The sequence below is a fragment of the Callithrix jacchus genome, chromosome 8 (genome assembly GCF_049354715.1).
Source record: "Callithrix jacchus isolate 240 chromosome 8, calJac240_pri, whole genome shotgun sequence".
In the NCBI taxonomy this organism is placed as follows: domain Eukaryota; kingdom Metazoa; phylum Chordata; class Mammalia; order Primates; family Cebidae; genus Callithrix; species Callithrix jacchus.
This window is the reverse complement of record NC_133509.1, coordinates 41,849,375-41,873,796: the sequence shown is the minus strand read 5'-3', so window position 1 is coordinate 41,873,796 and position 24,422 is coordinate 41,849,375. Positions and strand designations below refer to the sequence as shown.

Sequence of the window (24,422 nt, the reverse complement as noted above, 5' to 3'; positions counted from 1 at the left end):
TTTGCCATTTTCATCTAGCTATGACTTCTATAGAGTTGAATCTCAAATCACCATACCAATCCTAGGCTTTCTCCCGTCACCATACCAATCCTAGGCTTTCTCCCGTCACCATACCAATCCTAGGCTTTCTCCCGTCACCATACCAATCCTAGGCTTTCTCCCACCAGTATACCAATCCTCAACTTTCTTCCATTACTATACTAATTGTAAGCTTTCTCCCATGACCTAGGTCTTCACTAACAGTCTACCTAACATTGCTATTTAACTATCCATTTCACATTTTTCCCAAGTGAATCATGCTTAAAGCTAGCATCATTATTTATTCTAACAGAGTAGCTTCTATGTCCTTTTTTGTCAATAGTATTCCAAAAGTCTTCAAATTGTCTTGTTTTTCACAATGTATCATATATTTCTTCTATCTCAATCTTCATACAAAAAAGATTTAATTTTTAAACTCACTGCTTGAATGCTTTTCTAATTGCCTAAAATTGATGTTCCACCCAAGGAAGGACAGGATAGGCAGATAAATTAATATTAGTTAAGGGAGGAGGAAGGTATATATTACTTTTCCCCTGCCATCTCCCAATTTATACTCCCTCTAGTGCACTACTGCCATAATGGTAAATCAGAATGTCCTTCAGGTATTTGGAGTTACAAAACCAGGTAGGAAAACACAGGCAAAATATTCATGTTTCTTAGCTGATGTTTAAGGCCCTTCCAATCTGGCACTCACCTATCTTCAAAATCCTTTTGTCCCACTATTACCCCCATGAGCCTTATACATCTACTGAACTTGACACACTGGTTCCCGTGTCCAGGTGACTGTTCATGCCAGAAAAAGACCCTTAAATGCTACATCATCAAGACACATTTTAGCCAGAGGTACACCTGTTTTTTCTTTGCAGTTCCTATGGTCCCTTGTCTGTCTGATCCTTTTAACTATCTTTGTAGCTAAATACAGCATGCACAAGGAAAGAGTGCCTTATACATCTGCACCCTCTAATCAAAAAAGACCATAGAAGAAACATGGCTTTTGTACTTGGTATACCCTTAATAAAGGGTTGACTTGGTTTTGAATGAAATGATATAGACTTCTTTCTTTAGTTTACTTCTCCACTCAAGTCCTCTGTAGTTTAGATTCTGTAAGATATTTACTGTGTTCATTGTGCCTCATTCTCTGATCTACAAAGAACCTGAATGCCAGAAAAACTTCAAATTATTGAATCAGCATGTTTACTCGACAGCTCTATTGTAGCCTGATCAACAGTGAACATGAAATAGCTAAAATATATTAAGTGAGACACATTGCTAGCAGGGAGATATTTAAAGGTGTGATACAGGAAGTATCAAGTTTCTAAGCAGTGCCAAGATCTGTATCTAGCTTTAACTCCAAGGAAAAGTGGGCCCTCCTGCCAAAGATAGGAAAATAAAATCCTGCCCATGTCCCAGTTTGCAATAATGGGACTAACAAAGCTAATATTGGCTGAATGTGATAGCTTATGCCTTTAATCCCAGCATTTTGGGGTGAGGGAGAAGGATCATTTGAGGTCAGGAGTGGGCAGCATAGTGAGATTCAATTTATATATATATATATATTTTTTTTTTTTTAATTAGCTGGTTGCTACTCCATCCTAAGTGACAAAGCAAGATCTTATCTCTAAAAAGTTTAAAAAAAATAAAAAAAGCTAATACTAAGAGGAGAAAATGACACTGTACCATGCATGGAAAGGGAAGTCTGGCAGTATCTGCCATGTATTCATTCAAACACCAAAGTTTTTAAAAAGGGAAGAGTCCCTGATGAGGTCTACTTATTTCCTCAAATAGGCAATAAAACAAATTTCTGTTCTACAAGTTGATCCTTCTCACAACTCAATTCAGTTCTAGAAAGAACTCACCATTCTATCCTGAGGCCCCTCTCTTCTTGTCCCTTTGTCTTTCTGGAGATGAGTGTCTTGAGATATGATTTTCTTGTTTTCAAGGGATAAACAATTATGGCTAAATAAATATGCCAAGTAGAGGCCTGGAGTAGGCAACCACTATTCTTCCAAGCTTGAATCTATGCATTTTCTTAGGTAGAAGACCAGTAGGAGTATTTAACTTAGCCTATTTAATTCTCTAAATGAGAGCTTCTAGTGAACGCTATGTGTTTTACAGCTATGCTGATCTCAGAAGAACCCTTTGAGCAGCCCGCTGGGGTAGCCAGAGCCTCTCAGAACTCATCAAGTGGCTAACTCACCTCGGTTTGTCACAGTTTTCCTGATTCTAGCATTGCAACTATGGCTTCCTAAGAAAACCCTCAGTTCCAGGAAACCCTACCTCTGAGCAACATAAGCAAAGATTTACTTTTTACTAATGTATTATAAAACTATTATTTTCTATGCATCCTAGATTTAAAAACAAAGTTAAAACATACTAATGATCTTGGGATTATATTATAATGTGATTATGAGCAAAATCTACATTTTTCAAATGCAACATTAAGACTCACAGGTTAAATGACTTGCCTAAACTCACACAGCTAATAAGCAATCGAGTCATACTTAAAACTAGGACTTCTAATTCTGTGTATGTGCCAGTATATCACATTATTATCTGTGCTGTCCTCAGATCTAATGTGGGGATTTTCCTTTCTCCAGTCCCACTGGCTAAATGGATAAAGCAAAGACCTTATTCACCCTCATTTAGTGTTAATTCTCATTTGAACCTTTGCGTGGTTTGCACTCAATTGGTGAGAGGGGAACTCAGCAGTTTTGCCTTGATCACAGAAAAACAGTTCAAGTTCACATACAGTCCTTTCCTGCCTGCTTAAAGGTTACTTAGACAACCAGGGTGGCCACACCCACCCACACAGAGTAATGAGAACTTCTTTCCTCTGATGTCTCCTTCTTACCACTGAGTCTGAATTGCCATCCCAGGCTCTTTTTTTCCTTTATAATAAGACTTCTCTCAGGCACCCTACATGCGTTTTATAACTTCTGCTGCCCATCAATTTCACTACTACTGACACAGTCTTTCATCAAATACGTTTAGGTTTGAATCATATTTGCAGTCCCTGCCCAATCACTCTATTCTCAGACCCTGTGTAAACAAATGAAGGCAAACATATACACTGAAAAGAGATTTTACAGATGTCTCACTGAACAAATCTGAGTCTCATCTCTAGACTGGAAAGGATTCTCTGTACATGCAATCCGTGGTTTCCTTGACACTTGTACTATAGCTTTGTACCCCCACACTTGATGCAAATGAATGCAACTTATTGTTAAATGTGGAGAAGCTTCTAAGTTATAAGATTCTGTAGTTGTCACTCTGTGCATCTGGAATAACTGTTTCCAGTATCGTTTCCTGAAGAGATCTTTATATGTAAAGATTATAAGGCAAATGATATCACCATGTATTAAAAGATTTATATGGATCATTCTGAGCAGTGATGGCTCCTACAAATTCCATGGTTTGGCCTTTCCTACCTGGCACCTTAGAGGCTAAGCCTCAAAATAATGAGCAGGAGTTACAGTGATGCTTATTAGGCTTGACAGAGTTCTGTAAAAATTCTCAAAGCAAAAAATGTCTCCTATGCCTGAGTGCACTTGCTTCTGGAGACTAATGTCTTTCTAAAAATTGAGATTTGGGCAGATGATTCTGTTCTGGTTAATGAAAATTATACAATCTTGTGAATTTAAATCCATCAGTTTCTTCCCTTTCATTGTTATCATCACCCAGTAGTTATTATTTGACAAGAATAACTGAGTCATTTTTCACAAGATGCAGGTATTTCAAATTATAGAAATACGTTATTCAAGAGTTAATATGAAGCAACTCAAATTTTCCTACTGCTTCCCGGTATGCATTTTCTTTTCTATATCCATGTGTCAAAAGTGTATGCAAACTTTTAAACCCAATGTAATTCCACCTTCTCCATAAACTCTGCCTGGAGAACTCCAAATCAAAAATATATCTTCTCTTAAATTTGAAGAACACCTTATTCACCCATCTTGAAAGTAAATTACTCTTTATCCCATATTATAGCCGAATAATTGGACATTACTGAAAATGAGATTCTGATGTTTTAATAACAATTTATATTTTTTCATTATTTAAAATACAAATGATTTAGTGGAAGTAAATATATGAGATGATATTCTACTTTTTCTAAATTGTGGAAAATATATAATTTGAAGAATATTTAATTGTAGATATATATGATTATACTATATTGTTAAAAACGGCCTCAGTCATTCACTCCTCTTATAAAGAAAACAGAGCCTTATTTCCACATTCCTTGAATCTCAATGGGACTTATGATGTGTTTTCACAGTAGAACGTGGCAAAAGTGATAGCTGTCCATTTCATTTTGGATTCAAATAGCCTTGCATGCTTCCACTTATTCCTTTAGAATCTTGTCACTGCCATATAATCAAGTTTAGTTTGGCCAGCTGGATGATGACTAACAGCCCAAATACCTCCACCCACCAGAATAGCCCAATGGCCACCAGAAATGTGAGCAGTGGCACCTGTTTGACTGAACACACGTGCATGAGTGAATGTAGACAAGACCCATAGGTTCACGGTTTAAGCTACTGGGTTCTGGAGTGGTTTGTTACATGGCAATATCTAGCTGATACAGTTGCTATAATTATGATAGGATATTAAGATTATAATAGGTTTTTTTGTTTTGTTTTGCTTTGCTTTTTGAGACGGAGTCTGGCTGTCACCAGGATGGAGTGCAGTGGTGCAATTTTGGCTCACTACAATCTCTGTCTCCTGGGTTCAATCAATTCTCCTGCCTCCACCTCCCAAATAGCTGGGATTACACATGTGCCACCACACCCAGCTAATTTTTGTATTTTTAGTAGAGACGGGGTTTCACTATATTCACCATATTGGGCAGGATGGTTTCGATCTCCTGACCTCATGATCCACCCACATCAGCCTCCCAAAGTGCTGGGTTGCAGGTATGAGCCACCACGCCCGGCAAAATTGAAATAGGCTTTAAAGAATCAAACATCTTATATTTAAGCACCTAACTTATTTAAGTATCTCTAGCAGGAGGAAACTTAGTATTTACACTTAGTATTTACCAAGACAGCTGTTATTATTGGAAATATCTTCTTATATTGGGCAGAAGCCTGCCTATACTCAATTTCTTAATGATTCACATTCTGTCCACTGGGAAGCTCAGGACAATATAGTCCCTTTTACAACCTAATCTTTTAAGTACTTGAAGACCTCTAACATATTCTCACTTGAACCTTCTCTTTTTTGATTCAGTGCCCATGAAGGCAAAGCCTCTGTAAGCATGGTTTCCTGAACAACTATGAAGATCAAAGTACATCCTTCTCCTTGTATGTATATGCACTGAAACTGCTGATTGCTGAAATTCTGAGAGGTAAAGGGGAAAAGGAAAATGTTGCATGGATGAGAAATAAAATTTTATTTAATATACTAAAATTTGATAGTTGTTAATTACTGTGTCATAACCTAGGTTATCTTGGTTAATATTCTTCTTATACTCCATCTTGTTACTTTCAGCTCAATGTTGTAACATGCTAAGATTTTTTGGACATTCATTTCATTATTAACACACTAGTTATTTTGCCCAGATTTAGGTCACTTTCAAATTGCATAAGTATATATTTTATATTTTTATCTGTTTTAGTTAAAAATAATGTAAGTCTATGTTCCATGACTGGAAAAAGTAATATTGCTAAAATGTCCATACTACCCAAAGCAATCTACAGATTCAATCCGGTACCTATCAAAATACCAATAGAAAGTAGACTGGTGATTAACAGAGGCCAGGAAGAATAGAGGGGAGGTGGGGAAGAAGAGAAGTGGATTAAAAGTACAAAAATACAGTTAGATAGTGAGAATAAGACTTAGTGCTCAATAAATCAGTTGATTGACTACAACAATATATAAATTATTATATATTTCAAAATAGCTAGTAGAGAATAATTTGAATATTCCAGGCATAAAGAAAAATGTTTAAGGTAACGAATATTCCAGTTGCCCTAGTTTGATTATTATACATTATATGAATAAATACAAATATCACAGGTACCCCTAAAATATATACCTTTGCTATATGTCAATTTTTAAAAGTCTATCTAAAGGCAATTCCTGAGGCACTGCAACAAGAACTATCCCTGAGTACAATATCAATCATGAATTATCACACTTTGGGTCCTGTCACTCAACCTATTATTGCTTTGTCTAGGACACATTTTTCTAGGAGACATCCTGAAATTCCTTTGCAAATATCATTTTGAAATCTATAAATATATTTACGTTTATTTGATACATATACTTAGAAACCTTGTTAGACCAATACATAATCTGTTAAATTTAAAATATTTAATGTAAGTATAAAGTACAATATTTAACAAAGCAGATCCAGAAATGAGCATTATTTATTTGTAAAACTGTATCAGTTTGGCATAATAGCAAAGCAATAAAGTTCTGGAGTCAAGGAGATGTAATTCAAATCTCAGTTCTATTACTGTCACTGATTTGACTATGCTTAGTGTCTGGATTCTGTATTACCTCATCTGTAAAATGTGAATAATAATTATTACATGTACCTCGAAAAGTTTTTGCAAGGATTAAAGGAAGTATTGCTAAACAGTGCTCAGATATGGGTCTGTTATACTGCAACATTTCAAAAAGTATTATTTATTATATCATAATAATTATAAATTTGAGACATACCATTTTTAATGACATCTAAAGTGTTTCTTCATTATTACATTTGTTGTTTCTAAACGTTAAGAAAGACTAAATACGAAGAATTCCTAATCTGCTAGTCTTAGATGGATTTTATCATATATGAAAAGTTCAGTGCAGTTCTTTCAGCAAGCTGTTTCATATTTAAGAAAGTATATGGATTAAGTAAACTTGTTACTTTAAATAAAATGTAAGTAAATTTTTACAAGTTAATAGCAGCACACTTCTTTAGCAATGATTATTTATGGTCTGTCTATAAGGGGGAAGGTATGTCATATACCTTTATGGAATAAGGTATTTATTTATTAAAATAAGTCTAAAAACATTCTATATAAGCTTCATTGGGAAATACAATGATCACCCTCAGCATTCCTCTTTTTTTCTTTTATCTCTCTCCCTAAGACTTTTATATACATCAGATGTCCTCAACAGCCATATCAATTACAGCTTGGAAAGAACCAGTAGGTTTAGGAACTGTGGTATTACTTACACTTTCCATCTTATTTAATGGGGTTATTTTCAAAGTTTTCCAGTGAATAGCTGGTAATTTTCTAACACAAGTGATTATTCTGCCCAATGTAACAGATGATACATTCTTTATTTTCTAAACTTGCATCACTTTAAGACTGACTACTCAAACACTGTCTTCATAAAGGACGTATCAGTAATTTTAATTTGCTACTCTTCAAAGAATATCTGGAAGGCATTAGAAGATTAAGCTTGACTCTCTGATGTAGCTAAGATTCATTAATGTCCTAATAAATTTAAGCCCTAGAGACTTAAGTGTCATGATTAAGTATATGATATAAAGAGCTAAAATATATAGTAATATATAAATGTTGAATAAGCATATTGAACACAGAGAAGGAATTGTGTTTCAGTATAACACATTGTCTCATCAACAAATATACTCTCTTCAAGTTTCTTAAATAGGAATTTTATTTTTCTGGGTCTGGATTGGCCCTGGTAGCTGCTGTATTAAGTTGGCACTCCTGTGATACTCAAAGCCAGAAGAGAGTGCTAACACTGGCTTGAGATATAGACCTGGAGTGAGAAAAGAAATAGCGAATGAGTTCATGAGGGTGAGAAAATAGAAGTAGTACTATGCTTAAGCTTATGTTGATGGCCTCAGTTTTCTAACTGAGAAAAGACTGGCCTTGGGAGTTGGGTGTGGGATGCAAATTATATTGCTAATATTGAGATGGCCTTCCCAAATGCTAGTCCTTTGAAAGTGCATGATTTGGGGTTCTTTTGAAGTACATCTAAAATATTATGAGGCTGAGTTAGTGGATCACAGAAATCAGAGAATGGTAAATTTCTTATTGAGTGCTATTTTATTTTATTATACTTTATGTTCTGGGGTACATGTGCAAATCATGCAGGTTTGTTGCATGGGTATATACATGCCATGGTGGTTTGCTGCATCCCTCCATCATCTAAATTAAGTATTTCTCCTAATGTTATCCCACACAGGTACATGAAATTTTATTATGGCACTGTTTACAATAGCAAAGACTTGAGTGTATTTTTATTGGCAGTCACTTAAAGATGAAAGGAAAAGCAGGCCCTTTCTAAGGAGCCAACCAGTGCTGTATAGATCAATTACAGAAGGCTCCAGTGCCAGGAACTGGCTAAAGAATAGTTGGAGTTGATGGCAGCTCTCTCCAAAGTAGAGCCATTATCTGCACTGTGGATTGAAAGGGATGTGGCGTCATATGAATCTTCTGGATCTGAAATATAAATGTCAGGCACTGTGGCTCACTCCTGTAATCCCTGCACTTTGGGAGGCTGAGATGGGCAAATTTCCTGAGCTCAGCAGTTTGAAACTACCCTGGGCAATATGGTGAAACTCTCTCTCTACTAAAATACAAAAAAAGTAGCTAGGCATGATGGCATGTGCCCCTAATCCCAGCTACTCAGGAGGCTGAGGCAGGAGAATCACTTGAGCCCAGGATGCGGAGGTTGCAGTGAGCCAAGATCATGCCACTGTACTCCAGCTTGGGTGATAGAGTGAGACTCCCACTCAGAAAAAATAAATAAATAAAAAGAGTAGCTTTCATATAATGAGTAAAATTGGAGGTTGTCTGGGCTTGCAATCGAAGACTAGCCTGAGGTTTCATATTCTTAAACACTATTAAATAACAGAAGTACAAAATAGATTTTGGAGAACAATTTCTTATGGGTCAGCTTCCCAAGCTAGAAAATGAGATGATCAAAAAGGTGTCAATCTACAACTTGGTGAACTATGAGCTATTAGTACCTTCAGGATGACAGCTCCATTTTCTTAATCTTTTGGGTCAGTTTCATGAATTTTTTACCACCATAAATTTAGGAACAAAACATGCCTGAAATAAATTATCTATAATCCACCTTAAGAAAACTATGGCTTAACTAAGCCTGGTTCAGATTATAGATAGTAAAGTTTATCTTAATTTCATAGATACTGTACCAAAGTACTTTTCCCACTAAATGGGTCTGTGGTTGTGATGACTCATAGATTCACACATTGAAGTAGTCAAGCTAATGTCTGGTCTTGGTGGCTGATATCAAAAGCTAACCTAATGATCTTATGACTTTCTAAGTATAAAAGATATCAAGGGTTCCTGAGACTAGCGAGAGCTGGAGGTAGGCCAAAATTAGACAGGTGGTCTTCTTGACCACAGGAAGCTAATGGCTTAGCAACCACTTCTTGATTCATGGGTTTTAGAAAGTTGGAGGCCTTGTGGCTCTTGGTTTTCCTGATTAAGAAATTCTTGGCCTAGATTAAGGTTTTGTGCATAGGATTTTATGTGTTTGCTCTGCCAGAGGACTACAGACAGGGTGCTGAGGACTAACAGGACTGATACAATCAGGAGTCTGTAATTGGGGGTATCCCTGTAGTCTCACATGAGGCTTTTTTCTAGGAGTTGCAACTACCTTGTGGCATGAATATGCCCAACACTAGCCAAGAGATGTCAAGGGTTGTTCCTCCTATAATGATTTAAGCAAGTTAACTTATTTTAAACTCCTTAAGAATTTAAAATCAAGTTGGAGGATAAGAATCTTGTTAAATGTATGCAACTTATGAAACTAATATATGCTACAGAACTGACACAAGTGGGAACACTAAAAACAGTGATTGATAATACTTTACCATAGTACAAAGAGAGAGAAATGAAATCAAGAAAGATATTCAAAACCACGTGAAAAGATCTATACAGTTATCCTTTGATAACCACAGGAGATTCATTCCAGGATCCCCCATCAGAGACCAAAATCTGGAGATACTCAACTGCCTTCTGTAAAATGGCACAGTATTTGCATATTTCCTGTACACATCATCTCATATACTTTAAATTATTTCTAAGTTACTTATACTACCAAATACAATGTAAATGCTGTATTATCAGTTGTTGACAATAAGTTATTTTTATTTGTATTTCTTATTGCTGCATTGTTATTTATTATTACTGTTTAGCATATTCTCAATCAACACTGTTTGAATCCACAGGGTAGAACCCATGGAAACAGAGGGCCAACTGTTCCTACATTGAAGCAAAAGAAGAGTCATTAAATACATTTCAGTTGAAAGGCCCATACTTTAAAGTGATTGATCTTTAATACTGTAGAGATTAAATTTAATGTGGAAGAAGAAACTGACAAAGGAAGATTGGCTAGAAGATCAGTCTCAGAAGATCAGTTTGCAATTGACAAAATAAAAGGTACTGAGGACTAAAACTAGGTCAATGGTAATGTGAATATAAATCAGTTGAAAAAATATGGGCATGGTGACTCACTGGCTATACAATAATGAATTATGAAAGTGGACCCCATTTGCATCTGTTAACCCCTATAATAAATAGAAATCTCTATTTCATTTCACTCTTACCTAACTCTATAGTAAACTCCTATACCAAATTCTCTGGAGTTCAGGAAGCTATTTCCTAAAAATAACTAACTAAAAGGTCAAAGGCCGTATTAGTCCATTTTGACACTGCTATAAAGACACAACATGAGACTAGTTAATTTATAAAGAAAGGAGGTTTAATTGACTTACAGTCCGGCATGTCTGGGGAGGCCTCAGAAAATTTACAATCTTAGTGGAAGGCAAAGGGGAAGAAAGGCACATCTTACATGGCAGCAGAAGAGACAGAGCTGGGGGATGGCAATCCCAAACACTTTTAAAGGACTGGATCTCATGAGAACTCACTATCATGAGAACAGCATAGGGGAAACTGCCCACATGATCCAATCACTTCCCACCAGGTCCCTCCTTGAAACATGGGGATTACAATTTGAGATGAGATCTAGGTGGGGACACAGAGCCAAACCATATCAAAGACAAAAGCTCCTTCCTCCAAACAGTGACCTGTCATGATAATTAAAGCACTGTGTTATGTGGGGGCTGTCATTTTCTTAACATTTGGCAAACCTGGTTTAGAACATGCAAGCATAGTGATAGAGGGTAAACCTCTGACTCACAAGAAAGGGCAGCAGACAGCTCATGTCTAGGCTTAGGAGAATTTCTTATCCTTGAGAAACAGGAAAGTTATCTGAGGGAATAGCAAAGAATCAAATGTTTAAACTAGATAGGAATAACTAAAATAAAAAGTTCTCAGCTATGAGAAAGAAGACTGCTACTATGAGAAAAGTTAGGTGAAGAGCTTCTGGAGAGTAGGTACAGCTTTATCTTCTATGCTAAATGGAAGATTTTAGGCCCTGGCTAAGCACGAAAGTCAAGACTATGAATGGGAAGAGGGTGTGAAGACAGTATGTATCCTTCTCAACTTTATAGAGAAATAACAAAGCAATGTCAGTACTGTGACAGAAAATTAAAAATATATTAAGCCACCTTTTATCATATGTTGAACAACCTAATTGACATTGGTTTCTATAACTGTAACAAAATTGATATTTTAACTAAGGAAAATTAAAGAAAAACAATAGAATTGTATAGGACATTGGATGAAAATTGGGTTATTCACATTTACCAAGATAGTTGTTTCTGGTGATAATTGAACAATCTTGGAAATCTCAGCATATGCTTATTATTATTACTATTTTATTTTTTGGTAATCGTAACTGTTTGAAAATGTAGTCAAAAAATAAGTTTTTTTTAAATTTAACAATATGTCAGCGTCCCTCCATTCAACAGTGTCTCTTCATTTTTGTCTCTCTCTCTGTATTATTGCACTTCTGTAACCACTGCCTCGTTCCTGATAAGGTTCAATAATTCTGGTAGACATTGACTAGAAGTCACCAGCCTAGTTCAGAACCATGGACAGAGGATGAACCTTGCTTCACATAGGCTCAAGGAACTTCGTGCCATGAGAACCGTACTGCAGAGAAGAACTTTAATGACTAAAAAAGAAAATAAAGATGATAATATCCTCCCCAAACTGTTTTTCCCTAATCCCACAACTGTTTAATAGACTTGTCCAAATTCTGGTGCAGGCAAGGCTGGTACTTTGAGAACACACACACACACACACACACACCTTGCAATGCTTCTTATAATTCAACCAGTGGAGCTCTAACTACAAATGTCAAGGGAAAGGTAAACTTAAGTCATATTCCATCAATGTACCAAAGGAGTGTTATGCTATTTAAAAACATGTTTCACATTTGGAGAAGGTACTCATGTGACTTTGTTCACTATCAGTTAATAAAGTAGTTTCATCAAATTGATACTGGGTAACCATGGGCATGTATGACTCAGATATCCATTACAGAGAATCCACTGACAGCAGGATAGCTGGGTGAGAGACTCCAGCTGCCACACCTCCCATATCTGCAGCATTCACACCAAGGCTACACTCTCCCCAAGCTGCTCCCAACCAATGGCTAAACTTGCTGGAGATAATAGAGCTGGCTACTTGTACCCAATGAAAGACTCCTCTAATAAGCAAACTTCTCTCTCCATTTGTCTGAATGACTTTCTTTTAGCCTCATTATAGTCAATTTCAGACTTTTCATACCCAATTCTTTTTCCTGCTCCATACACTTTTTCAAATATCTGAACTGTGTCATGGTCCAAAGGCTCTTCTCACCTACTTCTGCTGTCTCTTCATTCTATCACTGAGACATTTCTGCCCAATAAACCTTGTGTACTTTCCATACTGTGGTCCTGTGTGCTCTCTTTGTAACTCTTTGCTTGCATAGATGACAAAAGTTAACAAAATCTTATAAAACCACTAAAGAGTATAAATGTTAAATTCACTGATTTCACCAAAACATGCATTCTTATCACTTTCTCCTGCTTCCTTTGTTTTTCTGTTCACCTCTTCTCTCTCTCTCTTCCAGTTTTTCCCCAGAGCTTGACTGAATTTTTAATGTGACAAATAGGAAAAACAGAGTGAAATTTGTCATGTCTTTTCTGGCAACACTTACAGGAAATGTACAGAGAGCTAAGCAGAAATCAGAAAGAAGAGTTATTAATTTCAGTATCTGGTTTCAGTGTATATAGCTTAACAATTTGGTTTTAGTGTGTATAGATTATTCGTTCATAGACATTTGAGGAGAATAAGGGAAGGATGAATGTGGTTTGGCTCTGAACTGATTAAGGATGGAAAAGGTAGAAAACTGAAAGATTTAGCAGCATTGTCATAAAAAAGCAATGACTCTGTATTTTGAAAGTGTGCTCTAGTCTTAGTTTTTTTTAGGATAATATAACTTGTGATATTTAAATAGTATTTTATTTTAAAAATATTTATAGAAAAAGTAAAATAAGCACATCTTTCTGAAAGAGCTTGTGATTAAAGGCTCATATGTAAATGTACCCTTCAGGTTCTTTAAGAGAAAATAAGCATTCAGGCAATGACAAATTATCTTGATGACTGAAAATTATCAACCCTTTCCCATACTATCACAGTTCCAAAATCCGTTAGAAAGTCATTGAAAGAAGCATTTTCAGAAAATATAACAATGTGGAAAGATCTATTCAAAATGTAAAGAGGAACTATTTTAGCCAGTCATTTATACTGCATGTGCTTAACAAAAGCATGATTGTAGATTAACTCTGCTGCTCTGAAAGGGATAAAGTCCATATTCAGAAAGGAGTTAGAGCAAATCAAATTTTTACAAAGTGATAGATGCTGTAGGTGAGGAGGAGACGTATAATCTATAACATCATAAACTTAGATAAACCTCCAGGTACATGACACTATGTAACAACATTTTTCATAATTAAATTAGAATTCAACTTAATTATTTCCTAAGACAAATATTTCATTTAGTTGTCAAATTATTATTGCTGGTAAATTTCAAGACACAGTATTCACAGTACTGTAGTATACAGAGTAGTCTATTTATTACCTGAATTTCTCTGTATAATTTATAGTGATCTTTTACCTCAGCGGCTTTTATAACTTACTTAAATTACTATGACATTAAAATATGAAAGAGAGTAATTCTTCACATATTTATTTTAAGGACATTGAAATTAGAGAATTAACAGAAATAACATCTTAATCACTTCTATATGGAAAAATAAAAATAAAAATGATACATATATTAATTTGTAGAAGCTTTAAATTTCAAACTTTAAATCTTACAAATATTTTACTTAAAATCGGTGACACGTGGATGTATTTAACAAGAAATTGATTTTCAAAAAATGAGTGTATTATAAAACAGAACTGTGAATAATATAAATGAGTGTATTATAAAACAGAACTGTGAATAATATAAAGGAGTGTATTATAAAACAGAACTGTGAATAATATAAATGAGTGTATTATAAAACAGAACTGTGAATAATAAAACACTGTGTGTTTTTTGCCAAGATAAAAAACTAAAACAAGGCTCTAAATTTTGCTTCTATTTATACTGTACACAAATTTATTCAAATGTCAACATTTATAAAATATCTAATATACATATATATGTATATATATTTAAATTATTGGCCAGGCACAGTGGCTCATGTATGTAATTCCAGCACCTGGGGAGGCCAAGGTGGGTAAATCGTCTGAGTTCAGAAGTTCAAGACCAGCCTGGACAACATGGCAAAACCCAGTCTCAATTAAAAAAAAAATCTCTGTAGATATATAATAAATTATATAGAGAGATCTACATATATATTAACATAAAAAGGTATATGTGAATATACAAACTGTGTATAAGCTTTGATCCACAAATTACACTTTCAAAATCTATTATATTTCCTATAGTAGCATCTATAATTATGTCATAATTTACAATTATGAATTAGAAATAATTTTGAAAATTCACCAAAAGAATAATATAAAATGTTGTATAAACGTTTTCAACTATTTGCATCACTTCGAAATAATAAAGTAGAAAATTTTGCAAGGCATTTGTTATTAATGGGAAAAAAACAGCAAGTTGCAGAGGCAATGTAGCATTTAGGCTGAGATTATAGACTCTGGAATTAGATAAATTTGAATACCGACTTTGCCACTCACTAGCTGTCTTAAGGGAACATTTCTTAAGCATTTTGTGGATTAGTTTCCTCATTTGTAAAATGAGAGTCAAGATAGTACTTACCTTATACGGCCATTGTAAAGATTGAGTCATTATATAGAGAACAATTATAACAGCACCAGATACAAAGTCAGCATCAAATTCATGCCTACTTCTTTACACAGAGTGGACTGTTTTACATTAAAATGAAAAAAAAAACACAATGTCAAAACTATTTTATATGAACATAGACATGTATTGCAAACACTCAGAAAAATGCCTATGAACATTCATGCCACACTAATACCAGTGTGTAAGTGTTAGCATTAAAGATGACACTGCTTGAATTTTTTACATAGAAAATAAATTTTATACACTATTTTTGTAATTAAATCTTAAATACTTTGATACGTATGTTAAATGTAATACTATGCAACTGTAAAAAATAATAATATATTGTAAAAGACCTGAAACTAACCCAAATGCCCATCAATGATAAAGAAAATGAGGCACATACACACCATGGAATACTATGGAGCCCTGAAAAAGGATGAGTTCATGTCCTTTGCAGGGACATGGATGAAGCTGGAAACCATCATTCTCAGCAAACTGACACAAGAACAGAAAATCAAAAATACCTATTCTCACTCATGAATGGGTGTTGAATAATGAGAACACATGGACACAGGGAAGGGAATATCACACACTACGGTCTGTTGAGGGGTGTGGGATGGGGAGGGATAGCAGGGGGTGGGGAGGTTGAGGAGGGATAACATTGGGAGAAATGCCTGATGTAGTGGCATGTGTGTACCTATGCAACAATCCTGCAAGTTTTACACATGTAATTAAACTTGAAGTAAAATTAAAAAAGAAAATATGTTGATGAACAAATAAACCTTCCTCAGAGGATTCACATTTTAATAATGAAAACTAGTTATAATCAAATACCTTTAGTGTAATAAGCTCTATAATAAAACAGTGTATTAAGCTTTATGAAAGTCAAGAATAGGCAGAAAAAAGCTATGTCTGACCCCTGACCTTATACATTTTGAGGTAGTAGATGGAGACTGAAATATGAGTGGGAAATTCCTTAACAAAGAAAAGTTCATTTTTCTTCGGTACACTTCTAGTAAACAGATGTCTAGCAAATGAGCATTATATGTTGAATTAATAAATAGATGTTATAGAATAAAATAGAAGTAAAATAATGTGGAAAAAGATAATATAGATTACATTCATTGAATTATTGAGATAAAAAATGTTCATGCATATATATCATTAAATGCAAACAAGCAAATTGAAAGAGATAATTGTATCAATATGAATTTATTTATGTAAAATTATGTGGTTTAATTTGGCTATGTAATGATAACGTTAACAGTTAAACTGGTCAGGTTATTTTGACTTTATTTTTTTTTTTTAAGATGGAGTTTGGCTCTTGTTGCCCAGGCTTGAGTGCAATGGCATGATCCCGGCTCACTGCAATCTCCACCTCCCAGGTTCAGGTGATTCTTCTCCCTCAGCCTCTCAAGTAACTTGGATTACAGCTATGTACCATCAGGACTGGCTAATTTTTATTTTATTATTTTTTGTTTTTGGTAGAGACAAGGTTTCTCCATGTTGTTCTGGCTAATCTTGAACTTCCAACCTCAGGTGATCCACATGCCTTGGCATCCCAAAGAGCTGGGATTACAGGCATGAGCCACCATGCCTAGTCTTTACATACACACACACACACACACACACACACACACACACACACACACACACTATACACATATTCATATCTTTTGAATTGTTTTATGGTTGATACATATTACATTATTTTAAACAATATAATATTGACTTTACTGTGAAAAAAAGCAACAATGAAGCTGATCATGCAACATCCTGCATTCAAAGCATACACATTGAGAGCACAGCCAAGCTATCTATGAATGAAATAAATCAGGAAGGTATGTATGACAGTACTTACCCACCACACAACTGGAGTGCAGAGAATTTGTAAGCATCCAAATCACTGCCACTTACTATTCGAGCCTTAAATGAAGAGTGAGAGAAAAACAAAACAAACAAGCTTTTAGCACACTACTGTTTTCTGTACATGAGAGCGGGACACAGGTCAACTGCACTACACATGTAACACCTGGTATGACAGACGCTAAGCAGGGTCAGCTCCAAGTCAAAGCTACTGTGTTTTTATGAGTAGAGATTTTGAAATTAGCAGTCAGCATTTAAACAAATGCAATGGCAGAGTCCAGGAAAATATATCATATTCCAAATACTATTTACCCTTAAAACTTGATATGTGCAGTGAAGATCATGAATCAGTCAGGAAGGTCATGACTAGCCAGACTTAAGAAAAGATGCTGTGTTTGACCGTAGCAGACCCCTAGGTTGGCAAGTATAGCTAAGGTAAGCGCAGCTGGCAAGATGTGACCTCTCCATAAATGCAACATATCAGGGGCACACTTAAAGGACAACCAAATAATAAAAAGCTGGGATAACATGCACATTTCAAAACTAAAACAGGAATCAAACAGGTCTAATATGTCACAAACAAACATGTACAAAAGACAAGATCCCTCAGGAGGGAAGAATAAGTATGATTTAAAACCTTTTCATCCACAGAACTGCTGTCTGAAAGAGAATCAGGAAAAGAAGGAATAAATGTTAGATGGAGTACTTTTCAAGAAATCATTTAAATACATACATGAACAAAGTATTATAGGTTATATTGTTTAAAATTAGAAATAAACAAGAGTTTCAAGGTTGAGCCCCAAGGGAACAAGGATAGTTGGTTCTCATAATTTAAAGAGCTGGAAAATGTAATAGAAGGCTTGAAAAGTATAAAAGTGATTATAGGATTTAATGAAAGACAATGTGACATATTAAAAAAAGAACACAGTTGAAGAATCAGAAGTCCTGGGCTCCAGCTGGCACTCTGCCACTTACTAGACACATTGGGTAAGCTACCAAATTCTTTGGAGTCAAGAGTCTAGACCCAACTCTGAAATAAGATAAAAAATACTTTGACTAATTGCCTCACAACATTGTTGACAGAATCAGTTGAGATCAATATTTGGGAAAGTAAACATCAGATGACCTTATGGATTAAAGTTGCTTTATTAAGAGATTATTTATGTATGGCTTCTCATATGATAGAGCTTACAAGCTAAAGGATTAATTTGATTCCATCTTACCATTAAGAAAACTGATGTCTAAGGAGGTTAAGTGGCTTGATTAAGATCACAAAGCTAGTAAATGGCAGAAGAGGGACACAAATTCATGGCTCCCAATCTCCCAGTTGGTGCTCTTTACATCTAATGTTTCAAGTGAGCTGAACAGAACAGTGAAGTGTGCTTGCTCAACAGCCTTCAGATGCAATTTAACATAAATCATAGGGCCAATATTTTTCTGGTCTAACTGCTCACAGACCCAAGGATATGGAGAATGGACTACTGAGTCATCATTTTTTAAACCCAGATTTAAAATTGCCTGGTCATAGGGTATAATCTATTACTACCTTAAGCAGTACTATTGCTCTGAAACTTATTAATTCATCTTTGCTTATTAGCATAAAACTGGAGAATCTTCTTCATGGATAAAAATTGGCAAAATGCTAGAGCTGGCGTGAACCCAGAGATTTAGTTCAAACCCCTTGTTTATATAAATGAGCACTAGAAAGATTAAAATTTGTTCAAGGTCATGTAGCTCAATGACGACCCATACTGATGAAAATCTGAAATGAATTACTCTTCTTGACTCATCAAGTATAGATTGCTTAACTATCATAAAAAAAGTCTTGATGCAGATTTTACAGTATCTCAGGGTTGTATCTTCAAATGCAAAACAGGGTAAAATGTACTTTTTTTTTTTTTGAGACAGAGTTTCTCTCGTTACCCAGGCTGGAGTGCAATGGCACGATCTCGGCTCACCGCAACCTCCGCCTCCTGGGTTCAGGCGATTCTCTTGCCTCAGCCTCCTGAGTAGCTGGGATTACAGGCACGCACCACCGTGCCCAGCTATTTTTTTGTATTTTTAGTAGAGACGGGGTTTCACTATGTTGACCAGGATGGTCTCGATCTCTTGACCTCGTGATCCACCCGCCTTGGCCTCCCAAAGTGCTGGGATTACAGGCGTGAGCCACCGCACCTGGCCTCGTAAAATGTACTTTAAAGTATTAAAGCAAATCTTACTTATGGCCATAATTATTTTATAATACTATATAAAATAAATAAAGCAAATAAAATTCAGCATTGTTGCAAAAGAATTATATACCATATCTAAGAAAATTGTTCCTGAAGAATGATTCAAGATAAAGAAATGACTGATTTAATATGACATATCAATTGGACAGTAAACACATATGTTAATTTTCATACTGGGCAAAAAGTCATTTGATAAAAAATCAAAACCTTGTAGTTTTTCTAAACTTCCTTAAAATAGGAGTAGAATGGGTCTTCTATAAGTTTAATATGTTAAAAAAAAAACTCTTACTACTAAAGTCAGCAATTTATGTGTGAAATATTAGGGGATTGCTATCATCAGAAAAAGAAAACAAAACTATCTAAAAACATCATTTTCACTTCTTTCTGAAAACTGAGACCAATATATTAAAACCAATGAAAATAAACTATATAAATATAGAAGGCAAAATAGGAAAGTATTTTTACAAGAATTAAAACTTTGTGCCTATTAATCAAAACATACAAAATCACATGGAAAACTATTAAAATAACCAAGAGTAACTAGTCAACCCATAAACAAAATAATAATATTATTTCCTATATAGTATCAATAACTATTTTTGAAAAACAATGAAATAAAATCTGATTTCAAATACACAATATTTTGAATGAGTGATTTGTATTCATTATCTCCAATTGATATCTGTCTTCCATCTCAACCATCCCAGTAAATAAACATAATCTTAACAAGGTCACCAAGTACTTTCAGCTATTACATCTGGTAATACACTGATTTTTTTCAATGTTTCATTCATTCATTGAACATATTTATTGCCAATGAACCTTTTTTTGTTCATTTTGACTACTTTCTTGTCTCCCTGTTGTATCCTGCTCTGAAATCTTTCTAAAAATGATAAAATTATGTCACTCTCCTTAAAATCCACAAAAGACACACAGTGCCCGCATGAAAGAACATCAAATTCCTATGAAATGCAGTCTCATCACTCATTATATCTCATTCACATCATAAACTTCAGTTACAATTAAATTCTTGAAGTTACATTTCTGTGCCATGCTTTTTGAAATCTACGTGCCTTTGCACTGCTGCTTCCTTCCTATAAAACAACTGTTCTCCATCCTCATCTAGCTAACTGCCTCTCATGTCCCAAAACTCACTGTAGCACAACCCCCTCCTTCTGAAAACTTGTGACACTTCTCCCTGCTGTCATCCTGTGTTCAGTATTGTGCACTGTGTATTTCTCTTTGCTAATCTTCATGCTTTGCCAGTTTCCTTATCTGCAATCCTTTCCGAATTTGAGCTCCTTGATGGTAGTCTGTCTCTTAATGTCTCTCTCTCTCTTTTGCTTTTACCAGATTCTAGAAATATAGAAGATAACCAATAAACATGTCTTAAACATGGAATGGACAATCTTAATATGCTATACCACTTCATGGAATATCTAAAAATCTGAACAAAGGAAAATATTTCATTTTTCTATATAGCAAGAATGAATAATAATATAATAGATTTGTAGATGTGACAGTTGAGATCCTAAAGGCAAACTGCTGTAACTTAAAATTTTAACAATTTTAAGTGTAACTGGATTAATAAATGAGTAAAAATATCTAAGACTTTGTAAAAGAAGCATTATGAGATGAATATATAAAAATATTAATAATTTATAAAACATAAAATATTATGATCCTAGCAAAATAATACATTAATAGTGAAACACAAAATATAACTAAGATACCCTTATACTCAAGAATTTAATGACTACAAAAGAAAACATTTTTATTAAAGACAGAGAGAAGTTACTAGTCAGTAAATGGTGCTTAGACAACAGGTTAAATATCTATAATATTCATCTGAATCCTCATCTCATATATATGCCACCAAGTTCCACATTCATTAAAGATTTAAACATAGAAGAAAGAAAGAAAGAAAAGTAAAATGAGAAAGGAATATTTATTAAACCTATGGAATGAGATTTTTAAATTTAGACAATAGATAATTGACAAATTAAAATGCAACAATGGTAAATACACATACAAAATACACATTTTACTAAGACTACACCTAATAATTATAAAATTAACAAAGATTAAAGACATTTATTTTAATAATATTAAAAATAATCCCCAAGGCTGTTGAGAATATTATTAATCAAATACTATCATGCATAGTTTATAAGTATGAAAATTGTTATAAGTTTTAAAAAGCTTTCAAAAGATGTCTATCAATAGACTGTGTTGACATGGAAATTCCATTTTTGGAAACTGGTGCTAAGAAAATTTTTTTTGTTATGAATTGAATTGTGTCCTGCTTCCCGCAATTTAAACGTTGAAGTCCTAACCCCCCATACTTCACAATGTGGCCTTGTTTAGAAACAGGACCATTGCAGATCTAATTAGTTAAAATAGGCCATACTAGAGCAGGGTGGACTCTTAATTTAATGTAACTGGTGTTATTATAAAAAGGGAAAATTTGGGCCAGGTGTGATGGCTCATGCCTATAATCCCAGCATTTTGGGAGGCCAAGATGGGCAGATCATGAGGTCAGGAGTTTGAGACCAGTCTGACCAACATAGTGAAACCCATTTTCCACTAAAAATACAAAAAGCAGCTGGGCGTGGTGGTGAATGTCTGTAATCCCAGCTACTTAGGAGGCTGAGGCATGAGAATTGCTTGAACCCATGAGGTGGAAGCTTCAGTGAGTCGAGATCGCACCACTGCACTCCAGCCTGACAACAGAGTGAGACTTTGTCTAAAAAATAAAAAAAAATAGGAGAAATTTGGAGACGGATGCATACACGATAATATCAAGTAAAGATTAGTTATGCTTCCACAAGCCAAACAACTCCCAGAAACCTGGGGAGAAGACTCAACAGATTCTCCCCTAGTTCCTTCAGTGGGAATATGGCCCTGCCAATACCTTGATAGTAGATGTTCAGACTCCAGAACTTTGAGAACAAATTTCTGGTATTTTAACTCCCTTAATTTTTGATACTACATTATGGTAACCCTGGCAAACATATAATTTAAATACTAAAGAAAAAATGTGTTAAGATTGGCACTGTTTTATTATTTACTACAAAAAATTGGAAAAGCTTATATGATCAAATGTAGAATTCCAGGTTGAAATTATGTACTATGACTTTGATGCAATAATCTGTGACCATTAAAATCAATGCATACAGAGACTAAATAAAAATACAGAAAATGTTTATGATGTATAAAATAAAAATTGAGAAGTTACCTCATGCTTGAGGTTACTTAAGGTTATAAGGTGGTTATATTAAAAAAAAAAGTTATATATAAAAAAAGACTTGAAAAGAACATCACCATAACATTGTTAATCTAAAGTAATAGGTTAATATATTTATTCATATTATATATTTTCCAAGATTCTGTTATTGTTTAAAAAATTTTAAATGATGCAATATTTTATCCAACAGCAGCAGAATATATATTCCTATAGAGTGTACATTTTGGAAAAGTCTTCAAGCCACAAAACACATCTTAACAAATTTGAAGATGGAAATAATATCAAGTGTCTTTTCTGACCACAATGGTTGAAAGTAGAAATCAATAACTGGAAGAATTTTAGAACATCCACAAATATGAGGAAATAAAACAACACAGTCCCGAAGAACCAATGGGTCAAAGGTGAAATAAACATTTAGAGACAAATAAAAATAGAAACACAATATACCAAAACTTATGGGATGCAACAAAACAGTTCTAAGAGGGATATAGTGATAAATACCCACATTTAAAAAAAGTCTCAAACAACCTAAATTTATAATTCACAGAACTAGATAGAAAACAAAACAAACTAAACCCAATGTCAGCAGAACTAATGTACTAATAAAGACTACAGCGCCTGTAATCCCAGCACTTTGGGAGCCCAAGGTGGACAGATCATGAGGTCAAGAAATTAAGACCACCCTGACTAACACGGTGAAACCCCGTCTCTATTAAAAATACAAAAATTAGCCAGGCATGGTGGCGCACACCCGTAGTCCCAGCTACTCAGGAGACTGAGGCAGGAGAATTCCTTGAACCCGGGAGGCAGAGGTTTCAGTGAGCCGAGATCGTGCCATGCTACTGCACTCCAGCCTGGCATCTGGTGCCTGGCGACAGAGCACGACTCTGTCTCAAAAAAAAAAAAAAAAAGATTGCAGAAGAAATAAATGAAACAGACTACAATGACAATGAAAAAGATAGATTAAACTAAGAGGGTTTATTTTGAAAATGTAAACAAATTTGTCAAACCCTTAGCTAGACTCACCAAGAAAATAAGGGAAATGGATGAAGTAAAATTACAAATGGAAGAGCAACATTACAACTGGTAGCAGAAAACTACAAAGGATCACAAGAGACTACCAAGATTACATGCCATCAAATTGAATAACCTGGAAGAAATGGGAAAATTACCAGAACATACAACATACCAATATTGAATAACAAAGAAAGAGCAAATTGGAGCAGACCAATAATAAGTAATGACATGGGCGTAGTCATCAATAATTTTTCAACAAAGAAAAGCTCATTACAAGATAGCTTCATTGTGTACCAAGATTTAACACCAATATTTCTCAAACTCTTCCAAAAAAAAAAATCAAAGAAGAGATAACACTTATACCTAATTTTAAAGGCCAGCATTACTCACATCAAAGCCAGACAAGGATTCTATAAGAAAATTAGAGGCCACTATTCCTGCTGAACATGGATGCAAAAAGTTTTCAACAAAATACTAGCAAACCAAATTCAATGGCACAGTAAAAAGATCATGTATCATGATCCAGTGAAATACATCCCTGGGATACAAGAATGTTTCAATGAACTTAAATCAATAAATGTCACAAATAGATGGGTGCAGTGGCTCGTCCCTGTAATCCAAACACTTTGGGAGGCCCAAGTGGGCAGATCACTAGAGTCCAGGAGTTCAACACCAGCATGGACAATACTACCTGGGGCGAGATACCATCTCTACTAAAAATACAAAAATTAGCCAGTTATGGTCACATATAGCTCTACTCTCAGCTACTTGTGAGGCTGATATGGGAGGATTGATTGAGACCAGGAGATCAAGGCTGTATG

General features: G+C 34.8%; 1 protein-coding gene across 1 annotated transcript in view; it reads right to left on the bottom strand.

Annotated features, from left to right (window-relative positions):
* The window catches only part of UNC13C (unc-13 homolog C), a 640,690-nt gene that overhangs the window by 494,504 nt on the left and 121,764 nt on the right, over window positions 1-24,422 (bottom strand). Inside the window, exons 2-3 of the mRNA XM_054239666.2 lie at window positions 17,744-17,766; window positions 17,102-17,166 (exon numbers count right to left, since the gene is read on the bottom strand). Of these exons, the coding sequence (XP_054095641.2) occupies window positions 17,102-17,166; window positions 17,744-17,766 (88 nt within the window). The remainder of the gene's footprint in view (window positions 1-17,101; window positions 17,167-17,743; window positions 17,767-24,422) is intronic.